General features: G+C 45.2%; 1 protein-coding gene across 2 annotated transcripts in view; it reads right to left on the bottom strand.

The window, feature by feature from the left end:
• PLXDC2 (plexin domain containing 2) overlaps positions 1 to 19570 on the bottom strand; it is a 635896-nt gene extending 616326 nt beyond the window's left edge. The window contains exons 1-2 of one of the 2 annotated variants that reach the window (XM_069729533.1): positions 18494 to 19430; positions 4080 to 4157 (exon numbers count right to left, since the gene is read on the bottom strand). Coding sequence is in view for 1 of the 2 variants with exons in the window: in XM_069729531.1 (XP_069585632.1) it covers positions 18494 to 18593 (100 nt within the window). In the remaining variant the exon portion in view is untranslated. Of the gene's footprint in view, positions 1 to 4079; positions 4158 to 18493 lie in introns of both variants that reach the window. The other variant, XM_069729531.1, reaches the window with a different exon arrangement.
• Positions 19571 to 19872: the final 302 nt, after the last annotated feature.

The raw sequence follows: 19872 nt of genomic DNA, 5'->3' as shown, positions 1-19872 counted from the left end.
TAATATTACTAACTGGGCCCTGTCCTACATACCTGGTTGACACAGATGTGCCTTAGGATATAGTTACTGTGCACCTGATACCAGTGATTATTACTGATTTATTTGTATTTTTGTTTAAATTTACTTAATAAAATATTACTTTTTTATTATACTTTGTGGCTAGTGTTGACTCATAGTTCTCCATTTCCTGATTATCTGATATCGAGTCGCCATATATGTGCATTTCATTGTACTCATTACTGACACTCATTGTGCCTTTATCTCAAATACCTTGTGTCCTAAGTGCCTACAGGACCATTAATAATACATGTGTGACTTATGCTAGTGGAGCGCCCACTAGGACCGTGGGGTACTCAGGCCTGGTCCGGTGGTCCTTAAAGGGGTGGTCACGGAAGCGGTGACCCGGTCCGTGGTCCTGGGCGTCCAACAAAAATGAAGAAGGGAAGTGGAAAAAAGGGGAATAAATGGAAATGTTCGTGATGCCACATGTGGTACTTGGCCAGGGGTGGCCGACGCTGCTTAAATGGATCACTGGGGCTGATGGTGTCGCAGCAGAGTTGGTATAGCTTCCCACAGGTTGAGCTTAGCCCCAGGACTACCGCTGCAATTGGTGAGGGTTGATAGACAGTGGTGTGCAGGACGGAAGGCACAGGAAATAATTGGAGGATACAGGGATTGCAGTTTCCTTTACCTTTAACTGATGAATTGTAGGTGCAGTCCGGGCTACAGGTTACAGGTGTTGATGGGGTCCGGGCAGCCTGGGAGTAACTTGGAATCTACCTAGCCAGCTGGGTTCGGAGGCCTTCCTTCTGCGCTGTATTCTCTGTCCCTGAAGCTTCACACAAGGTCCTCTCAGTGTCTGATACTCCTAACCCGTATGGCTGACAGCATGAACCTCTCATGGGCACTGTCTTCTCACTGGTGGCCCCAGGCTCCTGACCTGCTGTGGTGCCTCCAGGTGTTAGATGGGACAGGAGACCTGCAATCTCCCGCCCTCCGGTTCTAGTTGCTGGGCCTTTAGTACCCGTGCAACCTCGGACTCCGGTGTCTGGTTTCTCTTGCATGTAATAGTGGGAAGAGCTCAGTCACAGCTCCACTCCCAGTCTCTCTCCTCACATGCTTCATCACCCTTTGCGGTTACACACTACACTGAACTAACCCCACCTCCAGACCAGAACATCTAGGGAAGCTCCCCTGAAACCGGGTTTAGAGCTCCCCCTTCTGGTCCGGAGTCAGGAAGGTGTTGTATGTTTGTATTACCAGCCAAGGGGACCCCTCTTTACCTCCAAGCACAACAACCCCCTCCCCCGTGAGGAAGGCAATGCCATTGTGGCATCCAGACTCCTGGGGTGCCACACTAGCAGATATTAATAATATAATTTTTATTTCTATACATATTACACAGCACATTACAATTCACTTTCTTAACATGTTGGGCCTCATTTCTAAAAATGTCTTTGTTGCCAACAGCAACCAATCAGAGTGCAGCTTTCATTTCACAACAGCAGTTTAAGAAATGAAATCTGAGCTCTGATTGGTTGCTACGAGCAACAAGGAGAGTTTTTTCTTTATAGACTGTTTTGATAATTGAGCCCTTTAGGCTTTACTGCTCCTGTACGTAGTATCCAGAGCTTCATAAAAACCACAATTATCTGTGTAACGGTGTGGGCAGCGCGCTCAGCCTGTGCATCAGTAAACATTAACGCAAGAGGAAGAAGAACAAAAGGGAATTCGTGCAAATTTTAGTACAAATAGCTTTACCTACAACGCAGCCATGCACAACGTGCGGGAACCCGGTGAGATACATGGAAGGAGGGAGACAGCAGATTGTATGCTAGAGGAAGGCATATGACCAGCAAGAGGGGTAAACTCGGGGGGTCTTAATATGGTTTTGGTTGCCAAGACATATTGATGACCTATCGTTAGGATCAGTGGGGGTCCGACAGCCGACAAACCCATATATATATATTTTAAAGGAGATCTGTCATCAGTAGTGTAGAGCATTCCGATACCGCAAGTATCGGGTATCGGCCGATACTTGCGGTATCGGAATTCCGATACCGAGATCCGATATTTTTGTGATATCGGGTATCGGTATCGGAAGTGTAAAATAAAGAATTAAAATAAAAAATATTGTTATATTCACCTCTCCGGCGGCCCCTGGACATCAGCGGGAGGATCCGGCGTCCGGCACGGCTTCTTTCTTCAAAATGCGCGCCTTCAGGACCTGTGGTATGACGTCCCGGCTTCTGATTGGTCGCGTGCCGCCCATGTGACCGCCACGCGACCAATCAGAAGCCGCGACGTCATTCCTCAGCTAAAGTCCTAGAATGAGCGCCTTTTAGGACCTGAGGAATGACGTCGCGGCTTCTGATTGGTCGCGTGGCGGTCACATGGGCGGCACGCGACCAATCAGAAGCCGGGACGTCATTCCACAGGTCCTGAAGGCGCGCATTTTGAAGAAAGAAGCCGTGCCGGACGCCGGATCCTCCCGCTGATGTCCAGGGGCCGCCGGAGAGGTGAATATAACAATATTTTTTATTTTAATTCTTTATTTTACACTTTAATATGGATCCCAGGGCCTGAAGGAGAGTTTCCTCTCCTTCAGACCCTGGGATCCATGAGGATACATTCCGATACTTGATGTCCCATTGACTTGTATTGGTATCGGATATCGGTATCGGCGATATCCGATATTTTTCGGGTATCGGCCGATACTATCCGATACCGATACTTTCAAGTATCGGACGGTATCGCTCAACACTAGTCATCAGGTTTTTACTGCCCCGCCGGAGAGCAACATGATGTAGGGGCAGAGACCCTGATTCCAGTGATGTGTCACTTTACTTTTGATTAAAAAATGTTTCATCTGCTGCAGATTTATCAGTTCTCTGACTACTGAGCTCTGTATAACCTCGCCCACATCACTAATTGCCAGCTTTCTGTGTGCACTGTGCATAGGCAGAAAGTTTTTAATCAGTGGTAAGGGCAGAGTTATGCATAGCTCATAAATATGTAGGACGACCTGATATCAGGTTTACTGGTCCTATATTGATAATCTCTTATTGATAACACATTTTTTTAATTAAAACTGTAACAAGCAGCCTAGTAAGTGACCCATCACTAGAAGCAGGGTCTCTGCCCCTATATTATGTTGCTCCCAGATTAGGTGGCAAAAATCTTATGACAGATTAAGACTGTTAGGACCTGAAACGCAGCAATAATTCAATAACAAAGAAAAGAAACCCCCCTAAAACAATACTTTTATTAGATACTATTAAAACAATAAAAATGTAGGTATACACTCTGAGTGTCTCCGGCAGGGCTGCCACTAGAAATTTCGGGGCCCCATACTGGCAAAATTTTCGGGGCCCCCTTGAAACTCCGCCCAGGCTCCACCCCAGCCCCGCCTCCAGGCTCCACCCCACGAACTGTCCACAGTACCACCGCTCTCTCTTGGAAAATCTCCACTTCTCACCTATCACACATTGACAGTTCCCATCACCAGATCACACATACATAGCTGGCAGCTTTTGTTTTGGCCAAAAGATTTTTTAAGCCGCCACCACAACAAGGTAGACACTTTTGGCCGGGCCCTACTCTACTGTAACCTACTAAATATTTGTTAAAATATGCAATACAATTTAGGTATATTTTTATTTATTTTTCAATTTTTAAAATGACCTATAATACTACATACAAGGAACAAATACCACAGCACTATGACCAGATGACATATTACCACCACAGTGATCGAATAATATAAAATACAAGGAACAAATACCGCTACACCATGACCAGACCGCATATTACCACCAATGACTGAATACTACAATACTGATCAGTAATAAAAAAAAAAAACCACAATACTATCACCATCAGTGCCATTATACACAGGAGATCTGTAATTAGTAAGCAGTGTCTGTGTACAGGTAATACAGTGATCACCGGTGACATTACACACAGGAGCTCTGTATATAATGTATAGGTAATACAGTGATCACTGGTGACATTGTACACAGTACCTCTGTATATAGTATACAGTGTATAGGGTCAGTGTATAGGTAACACTGACTCACCAGTGACGTCTCTAGGTGAAGTCCTTCATCTTTCATCGAGCACAGACCGCCATCACTTCATCCAGCAAGGACTCGTCTCTGCAGGAAATAAAACAGTTATCTCGAGGTCCGCTTGTAGAACACATTACTTAATTTTCCCAACTTCTACATTACACCACATGAAGAAGGCAACATAGTATCACTCTACACAGTAACAGGACCGCCCCCCCATTTAAAACAGTATACTCAAAAAATAAAATAAATACATCACTGCAATAATAATATCCCTTAATTAGCCCCTATGGTAATATTCGCCATCCTAGCCCCCGTGTATCTCATTCCAGGCTCCAGCCATATGTTCTCCCATCCTGCCCTCATGAGTATCCATTCTGCCCCATATGATCTCTGTCATGATCCCAATGGCAGGGGATCACAAAAGGACAAGCACAAAAACAAAACAAGCTCTAGGGTGATGGAACCTGAGCTGACCGCGATCCTGAACCTAAACACAAAACTAGCAGTAGCCGGGGAACGTGCCTACGATGATTCCTAGACGTCTCGCGCCAGCCGAAGGATTAACTTCCCCTATTAGAAGAAACACAGACCTCACTTGCCTCCAGAGAAACACCCCACAGAAATAGCAGCCCCCCACATGTAATAACGGTGAAATGAGTGGAAAGCACATACGTAGTTATGAAAATAGAATCAGCAAAAATGAGGCCCGCTAAAGCTAGATAGCAGAGGATACAAAAGTGAACTGCGCGGTCAGCGAAAAACCCTTCAAAAAAACCATCCTGAAATTACTTGAACTCATGTGCCAACTCATGGAACATGAGGAGTAATTTCAGCCCACTAGAGCAACCAGCAGCAAGGAATCACATATCAGCAAGCTGGACTAAGACAAATATAAAGCAAAACGTGGAACAGGAAAATCAAAACTTAGCTTGTCCTGAAGATAACAGACGCAGGGAGCAGAGGTAAAAAGACACGCTGATTACATTGAAAGCCGGCGAGGAAATGACAAAAAGGCCAGGTTAAATAGGAAACTCCCATAACCTGATGGAACAGGTGGACACCAGAGACCGCAGAGAACACAAGTCACCCAGTACCATCAGTAACCACCAGAGGGAGCCCAAAAACAGAACTCACAACAGTACCCCCCCCCTTGAGGAGGGGTCACCGAACCCTCACGAGAACCACCAGGGCGACCAGGATGAGCCCTATGAAAAGCACGGACCAAATCGGCAGCATGAACATCAGAGGCAATCACCCAAGAATTATCCTCCTGACCATAACCCTTCCACTTGACCAAATACTGGAGTTTCCGTCTGGAAACACGAGAATCCAAGATCTTCTCCACAACATACTCCAATTCACCCTCCACCAGCATCGGAGCAGGAGGCTCAAGCGAAGGAACAACAGGTACCTCATACTTCCGCAACAACGACCGATGGAACACATTATGAATAGCAAACGATGCCGGGAGATCCAAACGAAACGACACAGGGTTAAGAATTTCCAAGATCCTATAGGGACCGATAAACCGAGGCTTGAACTTAGGAGAAGAGACCTTCATAGGAACAAAACGAGAAGACAACCACACCAAGTCCCCAACAAGAAGTCGAGGACCCACGCGGCGACGGCGATTAGCAAACTGCTGAGCCCTCTCCTGGGACAACTTCAAATTGTCCACCACATGACTCCAAATCCGATGCAACCTATCCACCACCATGTCCACTCCAGGACAATCAGAAGGCTCCACCTGACCAGAGGAAAAACGAGGATGAAACCCCGAATTACAAAAGAAAGGAGAAACCAAGGTAGCAGAACTAGCCCGATTATTAAGGGCAAACTCGGCAAGCGGCAAAAAGGAAACCCAGTCATCTTGATCAGCAGAAACAAAACACCTTAAATAAGTTTCTAAAGTCTGATTAGTTCGTTCCGTCTGGCCATTCGTCTGGGGATGGAATGCAGACGAAAAGGACAAATCAATGCCCATCTTAGCACAGAACGTCCGCCAAAATCTAGACACAAACTGGGATCCCCTGTCAGAAACGATGTTCTCCGGAATGCCATGCAAACGGACCACGTTTTGAAAAAACAGAGGGACCAACTCAGAGGAGGAAGGTAACTTAGGCAAGGGTACCAGATGAACCATCTTAGAAAAGCGGTCACACACAACCCATATGACGGACATTTTTTGAGAGACAGGGAGATCCGAAATAAAGTCCATGGAAATGTGCGTCCAAGGCCTCTTCGGGATAGGCAAAGGTGACAACAATCCACTGGCCCGAGAACAGCAAGGCTTAGCCCGAGCGCAAACTCCACAAGACTGCACGAAAGAACGCACATCCCTCGACAAGGAAGGCCACCAAAAAGACCTGGCCACCAAGTCTCTAGTACCAAATATTCCAGGATGACCTGCCAACACAGAAGAATGGACCTCGGAGATGACTCTACTGGTCCAATTATCCGGAACAAACAGTCTTTCCGGCGGACAACGATCAGGTTTATCCGCCTGAAACTCCTGCAAAGCACGTCGCAAGTCTGGGGAGACAGCCGACAAAATCACCCCATCCCTAAGGATACCAGTGGGCTCAGAATTTCCAGGGGAGTCAGGCACAAAACTCCTAGAAAGAGCATCCGCCTTCACATTCTTTGAACCTGGCAGGTATGAAACCACAAAATTGAAACGGGAGAAAAACAGTGACCAACGAGCCTGTCTAGGATTCAGACGCTTGGCAGACTCAAGGTACATCAAATTTTTGTGATCAGTCAAGACCAGCACACGATGTCTAGCACCCTCAAGCCAATGGCGCCACTCCTCAAATGCCCACTTCATGGCCAAAAGCTCCCGATTACCAACATCATAATTCCGTTCAGCGGGCGAAAATTTTCTAGAAAAGAACGCACATGGCTTCATCACTGAGCCATCGGAGCTTCTCTGTGACAAAACCGCCCCCGCTCCGATCTCGGAAGCATCAAACTCAACCAAAATATTTGAAGGGTTTCTGAGGGATGTTATTCTGGATTATCTCAATGAGAATAACTGTTTAACTCCATATCAGCATGGGTTTATGAGAAATCGCTCCTGTCAAACCAATCTAATCAGTTTTTATGAAGAGGTAAGCTATAGACTGGACCACGGTGAGTCATTGGACGTGGTATATCTCGATTTTTCCAAAGCGTTTGATACCGTGCCGCACAAGAGGTTGGTACACAAAATGAGAATGCTTGGTCTGGGGGAAAATGTGTGTAAATGGGTTAGTAACTGGCTTAGTGATAGAAAGCAGAGGGTGGTTATAAATGGTATAGTCTCTAACTGGGTCGCTGTGACCAGTGGGGTACCGCAGGGGTCAGTATTGGGACCTGTTCTCTTCAACATATTCATTAATGATCTGGTAGAAGGTTTACACAGTAAAATATCGATATTTGCAGATGATACAAAACTATGTAAAGCAGTTAATACAAGAGAAGATAGTATTCTGCTACAGATGGATCTGGATAAGTTGGAAACTTGGGCTGAAAGGTGGCAGATGAGGTTTAACAATGATAAATGTAAGGTTATACACATGGGAAGAGGGAATCAATATCACCATTACACACTGAACGGGAAACCACTGGGTAAATCTGACAGGGAGAAGGACTTGGGGATCCTAGTTAATGATAAACTTACCTGGAGCAGCCAGTGCCAGGCAGCAGCTGCCAAGGCAAACAGGATCATGGGGTGCATTAAAAGAGGTCTGGATACACATGATGAGAGCATTATACTGCCTCTGTACAAATCCCTAGTTAGACCGCACATGGAGTACTGTGTCCAGTTTTGGGCACCGGTGCTCAGGAAGGATATAATGGAACTAGAGAGAGTACAAAGGAGGGCAACAAAATTAATAAAGGGGATGGGAGAACTACAATACCCAGATAGATTAGCGAAATTAGGATTATTTAGTCTAGAAAAAAGACGACTGAGGGGCGATCTAATAACCATGTATAAGTATATAAGGGGACAATACAAATATCTCGCTGAGGATCTGTTTATACAAAGGAAGGTGATGGGCACAAGGGGGCATTCTTTGCGTCTGGAGGAGAGAAGGTTTTTCCACCAACATAGAAGAGGATTCTTTACTGTTAGGGCAGTGAGAATCTGGAATTGCTTGCCTGAGGAGGTGGTGATGGCGAACTCAGTCGAGGGGTTCAAGAGAGGCCTGGATGTCTTCCTGGAGCAGAACAATATTGTATCATACAATTATTAGGTTCTGTAGAAGGACGTAGATCTGGGTATTTATTATGATGGAATATAGGCTGAACTGGATGGACAAATGTCTTTTTTCGGCCTTACTAACTATGTTACTATGTTACTATGTTATGAAAAGGAAGCGACGTATCTGGCTGACGCAACACAGGAGCAGAAGAAAACCGGCGCTTAAGTTCCTGAAAGGCCTCCACAGCCGCAGGAGACCAATCAGTAACATCAGCACCCTTCTTAGTCAAATCCGTCAAAGGCTTAACAACACTAGAAAAATTAGTTATGAAGCGACGATAAAAATTAGCAAAGCCCAAGAACTTCTGTAGACTCTTAAGAGATGTAGGCTGCGTCCAGTCACAAATAGCCTGAACCTTGACGGGATCCATCTCAATAGTAGAAGGGGAAAAAATATACCCCAAAAAGGAAATCTTCTGGACTCCAAAGAGACATTTAGAACCCTTTACAAACAAAGAATTGGCCCGCAGGACCTGAAACACCTTCCTGACCTGCTGAACATGAGACTCCCAGTCATCAGAAAAAACCAAAACATCATGCAAATACACGATAATAAATTTATCCAGATATTCGCAGAAAATATCGTGCATAAAAGACTGGAAGACAGAAGGAGCATTAGAAAGTCCAAAAGGCATCACCAAATACTCGAAATGGCCCTCAGGCGTATTAAATGCGGTTTTCCACTCATCACCCTGCCTTATCCGCACAAGATTATACGCACCCCGAAGATCAATCTTAGTGAACCATTTAGCCCCCTTAATGCGAGCGAACAAATCAGTCAACAATGGCAAAGGATACTGATATTTGACTGTAATCTTATTCAAAAGACAATAATCTATGCAAGGCCTCAAGGAACCATCTTTTTTGGCCACGAAAAAAAAACCTGCTCCCAAAGGGGACGAAGATGGACGGATATGTCCCTTTTCCAAGGACTCCTTAACATAATTCCGCATAGCAGTATGCTCTGGCACTGACAGATTGAACAAACGACCTTTAGGGAATTTACTGCCAGGAATCAAATCTATAGCACAATCGCAATCCCTGTGAGGAGGAAGCGAACTGAGCTTAGGCTCCTCAAAAACCTCCCGATAATCAGACAAAAATACCGGAACCTCAGAAGGAGTAGATGAAGCGATAGAAATCGGAGATGCATCATCATGAACCCCCTGACATCCCCAGCTTAACACAGACATTGTTTTCCAGTCTAGGACTGGGTTATGAGTTTGTAACCATGGCAGACCAAGCACTAAGACATCATGTAAATTATACAGTACCAGGAAGCGAATCACCTCCTGATGAACGGGAGTCATACGCATGGTCACTTGTGTCCAGTACTGAGGTTTATTCATAGCCAAAGGTGTAGAGTCAATTCCTTTCAAAGGAATAGGAACTTCCAGAGGTTCCAGACTAAACCCACAGCGATTGGCAAATGACCAATCCATAAGACTCAGGGCAGCGCCTGAATCCACATAGGCATCGACGGAAATGGATGATAATGAACAAATCAGAGTCACAGACAGAATGAACTTAGACTGTAAAGTACCAATGGCAACAGACTTATCAACCTTTTTTGTGCGTTTAGAGCATGCTGATATAACATGAGCTGAATCACCACAATAAAAACACAATCCATTTTTCCGCCTATAGTTTTGCCGTTCACTTCTGGACTGAATTCTATCACATTGCATTATCTCAGGTGCCTGTTCAGAAGACACCGCCAAATGGTGCACAGGTTTGCGCTCCCGTAAACGCCGATCAATCTGAATAGCCATAGTCATGGACTCATTCAGACCTGTAGGCGCTGGGAACCCCACCATAACATCTTTAATGGCCTCAGAAAGGCCATCTCTAAATTTTGCAGCCAGAGCGCACTCATTCCACTGAGTAAGCACCGACCATTTCCGAAATTTCTGACAATATATTTCTGCTTCATCTTGCCCCTGAGAAAGAGCCAATAAAGCTTTTTCAGCCTGAATCTCTAGGTTAGGTTCCTCATAGAGCAAACCCAATGCCAGAAAAAACGCATCCACATTGAGCAACGCAGGATCCCCTGGTGCCAATGCAAATGCCCAATTCTGAGGGTCACCCCGCAGGAAAGATATAACAATCTTGACCTGCTGAGCAGGGTCTCCAGAGGAGCGAGATTTCAAAGAAAGAAACAACTTGCAATTGTTCCTAAAATTCAGAAAACTAGATCTATCTCCAGAAAAAAACTCTGGGATAGGAATTCTAGGTTCAGACATAGGCGTATGTACAACAAAATCTTGTATATTTTGAACCTTAGCAGCAAGATTATTCAGGCTGGAAGCCAAACTCTGGACGTCCATGATAAACAGCTGAGGTCAGAGCCATTCAAGGATTAAGAGGAGGAAAAAAAACAGCCAAGCTGCAATTAAGGCTAGGCAGCAAACACTGAGGAGGGGAAAACAAAAAAAAAAAAAACTTCCTCAGACTACTTTTCCTCCTACTTCAGCCAAAACGATGACCAATTTTTTTTTTTGGCCGGCTATGCTGTCATGATCCCAATGGCAGGGGATCACAAAAGGACAAGCACAAAAACAAAACAAGCTCTAGGGTGATGGAACCTGAGCTGACCGCGATCCTGAACCTAAACACACAACTAGCAGTAGCCGGGGAACGTGCCTACGATGATTCCTAGACGTCTCGCGCCAGCCGAAGGATTAACTTCCCCTATTAGAAGAAACACAGACCTCACTTGCCTCCAGAGAAACACCCCACAGAAATAGCAGCCCCCCACATGTAATAACGGTGAAATGAGAGGAAAGCACATACGTAGTTATGAAAATAGAATCAGCAAAAATGAGGCCCGCTAAAGCTAGATAGCAGAGGATTCAAAAGTGAACTGCGCGGTCAGCGAAAAACCCTTCAAAAAAACCATCCTGAAATTACTTGAACTCATGTGCCAACTCATGGAACATGAGGAGTAATTTCAGCCCACTAGAGCAACCAGCAGCAAGGAATCACATATCAGCAAGCTGGACTAAGACAAAAATAAAGCAAAACGTGGAACAGGAAAATCAAAACTTAGCTTGTCCTGAAGATAACAGACGCAGGGAGCAGAGGTAAAAAGACACGCTGATTACATTGAAAGCCGGCGAGGAAATGACAAAAAGGCCAGGTTAAATAGGAAACTCCCATAACCTGATGGAACAGGTGGACACCAGAGACCGCAGAGAACACAAGTCACCCAGTACCATCAGTAACCACCAGAGGGAGCCCAAAAACAGAACTCACAACAGATCTCCCCATCCTGCCCCATCTGTCTCCATCGTATCCATCCTGCCCCATCTGTCTCCAATCTTGCCCCATCTGTCTCCATTCTGCCCAATCTGTTTCCAATCCTGCCCCATTTGTGTCCAGCACTCTGCCCCATCTGTGTCCAGCACTCTGCCCCATCTTTGTCCAGCACTCTGCCCCATCTGTGTCCAGCACTCTGCCCCATCTGTGTCCAATCCTGCCCCATCTCTGTCCAACACTCTGCCCCATCTCTGTCCAACACTCTGCCCCATCTCTGTCCAATCCTGCCCCATCTCTGTCCAGCACTCTGCCCCATCTCTGTCCAGCACTCTGCCCCATCTCTGTCCAGCACTCTGCCCCATCTCTGTCCAACACTCTGCCCCATCTCTGTCCAGCACTCTACCCCATCTCTGTCCAGCACTCTGCCCCATCTCTGTCCAGCACTCTGCCCCATCTCTGTCCAGCACTCTGCCCCATCTCTGTCCAGCACTCTGCCCCATCTCTGTCCAGCACTCTGCCCCATCTCTGTTCAGCACTCTGCCCCATCTGTGTCCAATCCTGCCCCATCTCTGTCCAACACTCTGCCCCATCTCTGTCCAACACTCTGCCCCATCTCTGTCCAATCCTGCCCCATCTCTGTCCAGCACTCTGCCCCATCTCTGTCCAGCACTCTGCCCCATCTCTGTCCAGCACTCTGCCCCATCTGTCCAGCACTCTGCCCCATCTCTGTCCAGCACTCTGCCCCCCATGTGTCCAGCTTTCTGCCCCCCATGTGTCCAGCTTTCTGCCCCCCATGTGTCCAGCCTTCTGCCCCCCCCTGTGTCCAGCTTTACTGCCCCCCTGTGTCCAGCCTTCTGCCCCCCCTGTGTCCAGCTTTACTGCCCCCCTGTGTCCAGCGGCCTTCTGCCCCCCTGTGTCCAGCCTTCTTCCCCCCGTGTCCAGCTTTACTGCCCCCTTGTGTCCAGCCTTCTGCCCCCCCTGTGTCCAGCTTTACTGCCCCCGTGTCCAGCGGCCTTCTGCCCCACCTGTGTCCAGCTTTACTGCCCCCTCTGTGTCCAGCTTTACTGCCCCCTCTGTGTCCAGCCTTCTGCCCCCCTGTGTCCAGCTTTACTGCCCCCTCTGTGTCCAGCCTTCTGCCCCCGTGTCCAGCTTTACTGCCCCCTCTGTGTCCAGCTTTACTGCCCCCTCTGTGTCCAGCCTTCTGCCCCCCTGTGTCCAGCTTTACTGCCCCCTCTGTGTCCAGCCTTCTGCCCCCCTGTGTCCAGCTTTACTGCCCCCCCTGTGTCCAGCCTTCTGCCCCCCCCCTGTGTCCAGCTTTACTGCCCCCCTGTGTCCAGCGGCCTTCTGCCCCCCGTGTCCAGCTTTACTGCCCCCTCTGTGTCCAGCCTTCTGCCCCCCGTGTCCAGCTTTACTGCCCCCCTGTGTCCAGCGGCCTTCTGCCCCCTCTGTGTCCAGCTTTACTGCCCCCTCTGTGTCCAGCCTTCTGCCCCCCCGTGTCCAGCTTTACTGCCCCCCTGTGTCCAGCGGCCTTCTGCCCCCTCTGTGTCCAGCTTTACTGCCCCCCTGTGTCCAGCGGCCTTCTGCCCCCTCTGTGTCCAGCTTTACTGCCCCCTCTGTGTCCAGCCTTCTGTCCCCCCCCCCCCTTCCCGGATCGCCGCTCTCAATAGAAAAAAAAAAAAGTTCTGCTTACCTGCCGCGCTCCTGATCTCTCCACGCAGCTGCACTGTGCACTCGCCGGCGACTGACAATGACGTCAGACGCCGGCGACCTGCACGCTGCGGCTGTTAACTATTGACGTGCGGGCGCGGGCCCGCATGTCAATAGCGTACAGCTGTAGCGCCGGCCGCCGCTAAGGGCCCGGTTCAGCCTGCGGCTGCCGGTAGGGGCCCGGTGAGCAGGTAAGAGGGGGCCCGATGCGGGCCCCTCTGCTCACCGGGCCCCATACGCCAGTCACGGCTGTAATGCCCTGATGGCGGCCCTGGTCTCCGGCCGGTGGAACGCACACTCGCGAATTAATAACTTCATTTCTGGGAACGAGGGGAAGTGACGTCACCCTCTGCTACCTTATAGGAACACAGACCAGCTCCAATGTGCTCGCAGTATTATCCCGGCGGCCATAGGTACCTGACTCCACATTTGTGGCACCTGCTCTAGAGTTTGGATCTTTTGAGTCCCCTGATGAACCCCAATAACTAGTGGGGCGAAACTTATATGGAACAATGGATCATGACATCGCTATTGGATAAGTACTCATTCCTTTTATACTCATAGAGCTTATTCACCGCATTTCGAATCCTGGGATATTGTTGTTGCGAGCTGCTTCTCCCGCGTATTTTGCATTTATATTGTCTGATTAAGGGGGTTATTACTGAGTCTAATATGTCACTATATTAATCCAGATTGCCTCTGGGAACTATGCAAATCAGCAGCTATATTTATAACTGTGTTTTATAAGTTTTTATGTTCTTGGAACACTTGGAGTGTATCCCTACATTTTTACAGTATCTATTAAAAGTATTTGTTTTGGGAGGGAGTTTATTTTCTTTAGTATTCATATTTTGGACCCCTTTCTGTTAAACTGGTTTTTGGTTGCGGCAATATTTGCAATGCACTCATGACCCCATCACATCCAATGTCACCATGCACCTCGAGCCAACAAGGTGCATAACTGAACTACAAGAATCAGACAAGGAATATGACGATAAGACACTGCCCCCAGAGGAAGCTCACGTGAAACGCGCGTCGGGGCTGAAGATGGACATTGGGACAGTTGTGTATATGGGTAAGCCATATCTTTTGTGACCATTCTCCTACCAATAGGATGAAATTCACTTTTGTCAACAATATATATCTGTGTCTTCTCTCAGCAGTTTGAGCAACACTATTGATACTTTTCTAGAACCTATTGATATCAATCTATATCATGTTTGAACACTACTGCAGGGAATCTGAATTGAATGGGATAAATAGTTAGCAAGACCCTATACCCAATTATTATGCACTAACATTGTGCCTCTGTCTTTCTTTCCTCCTGGTGTCATTACTGATGACCCGCCGTATTATTCTTGATTGTACTTTTTTGTATACAATAAATATAATGTTTTATTTAATTATGGAACATACATGATCCATATTATTTTATGACCAGTTGACTCTACGATTTTGTAGGATGGGGAGTTCCCTGTATGACTTGGAACTATGGTCCCTATACATCGCCATGCTTTTCAGTATATACGATTCCAAGAGAGTGTATAAGAAACACATAGAATCTACCAGGACACAGTTGACATCCTAACTTAGAAAATCTGACTTATCTTATGTCCATCAACATGACATCGTATCCAGTCTGGACATACTGTACCTCTGTCGGCTAAATGTATCAGCAGCATAAATATCTAAACGTTTGCTACAATGTAACAGCGAATGTGTAAACAAACAAGTAAACAGAGATTTAGAATATTGCTAAGAATTAAAGCCCAAAAAAGCAAATATTTAGTTTGCAAAGATTATCTAGACAGGATACAATTGTGACAAGCTCTACGCTGTTGGAGGTATTAGTTCTGGACAGATTTTAAGCTTCTACATTTAAATAAAAATGTTCCTAGTCAACGACCAACAAGCAGAGATCTTGAAAATGGTGAGAAACAAACTGGTTAAGAGCAATATAATATAATGGCAAAGGTTGTACGTCCCCTCCATGTTTGCGTGGGTTTCGTCCCGTTGATCAAGTTTCCGCATACGCTCCAAAGACAGTGATGGGGAATTTAGATGGGGACAATGATGATGATGATGTCTGTAAAGTGCTGTGTTAATGGCACCATACAAGCGAGTAAAATAAATTAAATGCCTTTTTTTTTTAGATTATTTGCTGAAAATTACATTTTATGTCTAAAATTGTCAAATCTCTGATGTGCTAACCGCTGGGTGGCTTTCTTCCTTTTATCCTGCCGTCCACTGCTTGTGGTCACCTGTACGGGTTTTAAATCACGAACAGCATCCCATTGGACAATGCATGTGGGAAGGAGGTGTAAGGCATGCTGGAAAGGGAAGGAAAGAATGTTCCAGCACATGTAGTGCTGGAAGAATGCTACAAAAAGAGAAACATTCCACTTGAAATGAGTGGAAGGCAATCCTTAAAGCGTCAGCACCGTGACTCCTACTGCTCATATTAGATTGATGTGTGAACCAAAAAAAAAAGTTTCAAATTATTGTACGGTATGGAGCAGCAAGAACGGCTTTTATAATGTTCGGAGTAACATGACACGCACCCTTTAAATCTGGATACAATGCCCTGATATAGGAAACATTCAGTCTGTACTGGTCATAGCCTCTGGAATTAATTAGGAATGGTTCTAATTCCTGAGAGCAAACAGAGATCTCGAAATTGAGAAATATTTAAGCATTAAAATACAAAGTATAACAAAATGTTGCATAAAACACAATACTCTTAAATATTGAATTTCAAAAGGAAATTAAGGTATTTCCTATATTTGTCAACAGGTAATAAGTTTTACAGGGCAATATGTAGCATGGCATTCCTGAAAGCAGAGATAGCACCTGTAGGTCCCAGATAAGGACTAATACAAGGCAATCACACGGAAACCTTCTGGATCAGAAGGACATGGCCATATACAAAGTCCTATATTAAGTCCCATCTTTAAAATCTTGACACATGTCTTCAGAGAGAAGTACATTTTTAGAGATTCACCATCAGAAATTGGGACTGGCAGAAGAAAGTAGGGACAACTATAGATGAATACATTATATTTGGAGGGTGTTTGATGTCAGTAATCGATGACACAGTGGACGGCTTCGACTTTCACATCAAAGAGGCCCAATTTCTAGAAGAAACTTTGTTTATGTCACGCATCCTCTATGGAAATGTGATGAGAATATTCTGCAGTCAGATATCGTGTAATAATGGGGGTCGTACATTATAATTGACCGGGGCCATAGCACCCGCATCCTGGCCCTAATTTACTAGGATTAAAGGAGAAATTATTTATTAGAACCTCAACAACATGCGCATTATTGTAAGCCATTAAAGTCAACGATGGAACATACGAGATCAGGGTAATTGGAGGCATTATAAATGCTGGTGCCTCATTACATCAAAATCCCACAGAGCTTGTCATTAATTAATACAAGTCAGGGACTGAACATGGAGAGCCTGGGGACAGACACTGAACATGGAGAGCCTGGGGACAGGGACTGAACATGGAGAGCCTGGGGACAGGGACTGAACATGGAGAGCCTGGGGACAGGGACTGAAGGAAAATGACCTGGTTTGGCTAAGTCACCTGCAAGAAACAAATGAGCAATTAACTAAAGGCAGACAGGGGAACATACAGCGGTGACAAAGGGGTGAATGGGGTCTACAGTAACTTCATACATCTAGACAGCTATAATGTAATGATAGATAGATAGATAGATAGATAGATAGATAGATAGATAGATAGAAGATCGATAGATGGATAGATAGATAGATAGATAGATAGATAGATAGACAGATAATCGATGATAGATAGATAGATAGATGATAGATATGGGAAACATAAATAGATAGATGATAGATAATAGATAGATAGATGATAGAAGATAGATAGATAATAGATAGATAAATAAATATAGATAAATATATAGAGATAGATAGATAAATAATAGATAGATAGATGATAGATAGATGATAGATAGAAGATAGATAGATAGATAGATAGATAATAGATAGATTAATACATAGATAGATAGATAGATAATAGATAGATGATAGATAGATAGATAGATAGATAGATAGATAGATAGATAGATAGATAGATAATAGATAGATGGATGAATTCTGCATGGATTTCTGATAAGAATGTCTCCAGTAACTCCCCAGCTCTGGTTGCAATCACTGACAGGCAGAATATTATAGATGGTTTACAGATCAATCATGAATGATAATGTATCTAGGACAACATTTACAGTACATGGATCCTGCACTAGAAGGTTTTCTCCATGAACTCTTGGGTTTACTGTTTTCTGTAATATTGGCCCAATCTATGACTGATAGAGGGAACTTGGAAGCTGGGCATCACTGGGGACAAGGTTTCTCCGTACAGCACTGCAGAACATGTTGGTGATATACCTATATATACCTATATATATCAGGTGATGGCTGATGGCACATTTCCTTAGTATCTTACACAAAACTTGTCCATTACAGGTGGCCTCTATTAACCATCTGTCCACAATGTGTCACTGATCATCAATCTGCTGTATGTGTGGGAGCCATTTAACTCCTTTCTCCCCGTATTGTTCAAAACACAGTAAGCATCAGATTCATGTCATTAATATAATGCAGTAGGCTGTAGATGGGTTCCATGGGTAGATATTAGGGATTTGCTGCCTAATAATGTTCTCCAAGCATTACATTAGGGCAGCCTGGGTTGAACTGACTTGTACTCAATACAAAAACCTAAAAGCAAGACCAATTTGTGTAGCTGCCAGGCAAATCTCAGCCAACATTCCTCACACTTGTCCCCTATACCCAATAAACCATTAGTCAGGAGGGCTAATAATAATAAATAATAATCTTTATTTTTATATAGCGCTAACATATTCCGCAGCGCTTTACAGTTTGCACACATTATCATCACTGTCCCCGATGGGGCTCACAATCTAGAATCCCTATCAGTATGTCTTTGGACTGGAGGGCTATATTGTTTTGTAATGCCAAGCCTGGTTCTCCACATTTTATGTAACATCTGGTTAACATCTTAATTCCTGGATAGCACATTTTTGTCTCACTGCTGGATTTTCCTACTAATCTGGATTTTTCTTGCAAAGACCATGATTATTCAGGAATCATACTGAGGCCATAATATTAACCTGTTATAGCCAACAAATAAGAATAAATGAAGGTCTCTCTTCCTACCTTGCTCCAGCTCTGCTGCTGTCAACTGATAGTGATCAACTAACAACTTGAAAAGTAATAAAACTCCAAATATCGAGTTGGCCTTCTTAATCCTTCCCATAGTGCTACGGAAACCTTCAACTCCCAAGGGAGATCCAGTGCCAAGGTAAAGACAATCCTTCTTCTAGGGATGGCCCGCTAGATCCAAAAGGAACAGTGTGAAGAAAAGTTCTACCAACACCAAAGAAAACTGTGGTTGTCTCTGGCTCCCCAAGGATTGTGCAGAAGGTCTGACTTGTCCAGACACACTCCTAAAGCTTTGAGGAACTCCTTGGGATGGCTCTTTCTCCTGATGATCACATAATACCCTGTGGCAACTGTCAAAGAACAACAATGAATGAGGACCAATTAGACTCCAGCTGGGATTCTTGGCTTCGGCAAACTTTTAATATAACATCTCCAGGCTACAAGAAGATGATGGTGTGGTCTCCTGACATTGTTTGAGGTCCAGAGGAGTGGTGACAGCATAAGAACACATCAGAAAAAGGAGGCATTGCTAAGAATTAGGAGCAATCCTATTCCTTAAACTCATAGTAAACAGATGAGTATTCCAGACACCCAGATGTCAAGGGCTGTGAAATAGTTCTGAGGAGTGAGAAGTAGTCCCACCACTCCCCAACCCTCTCACTTCTTGATGGACACTTCACATGCACTGAAGGCAGAGGATGCTCTCTTTGATCCTTCTCTGTATCTCATGCACCTTCTCCTTCTTTAGATCTTTAGGCAAGTAGGATCGATGTCTCCAATTACTGGAGAAGATGCAAGAAGAAGCATCTTCCAGATCTCCTGTCCTCCACAAGTCTGATGCTGGATCTCAGTCAGTTAGTTTGGAAAAGATCAGCAGTACATTGCTGTCCTTTGCAAACACAGCTTGCTCTCTCTCTTTCTCCCACCTTACAAGCTGATTGCTCTTAGAAAGAAGAGGAAAAAAAAAATCACAGGCATGTTCCCTCCTTCCTCCTCCTCCTCCTTCCAGCCACCCTCCTCCTCCTCCTTCTTTGCTGCCTTCCAGAGCTGGGCTGCTCCAAGTCTCTGTTTACAGCCTGAGAGCACAATACTCATCTCATCTGTAGACACTTTCCATGCAGGACATAGAGGGAGAATCGTGGGCTGAATGGTGGAGATGGCCTGCATGCACTGATTACTGCAGCTCTGGACAGGAATGATGAGACATAGCAGAATATGAGTTATTATTATTAGTATTATTAATTATTATAGCGCCATTTATTCTGCAACAATGTATCAAACTTTAGACTGTCGTATGTGGGCAACAGTAATGTAGCAAGTTACCCTAATTCTAATGTATGTGCTGTATTTTGATGTACCTGCTCAGGACAAAA

The sequence above is a fragment of the Ranitomeya imitator genome, chromosome 6 (genome assembly GCF_032444005.1).
Source record: "Ranitomeya imitator isolate aRanImi1 chromosome 6, aRanImi1.pri, whole genome shotgun sequence".
NCBI lineage: Eukaryota > Metazoa > Chordata > Amphibia > Anura > Dendrobatidae > Ranitomeya > Ranitomeya imitator.
The sequence above is the reverse complement of the archived record's forward strand: the minus strand, read 5'-3'. Positions and strand labels throughout refer to the sequence as shown.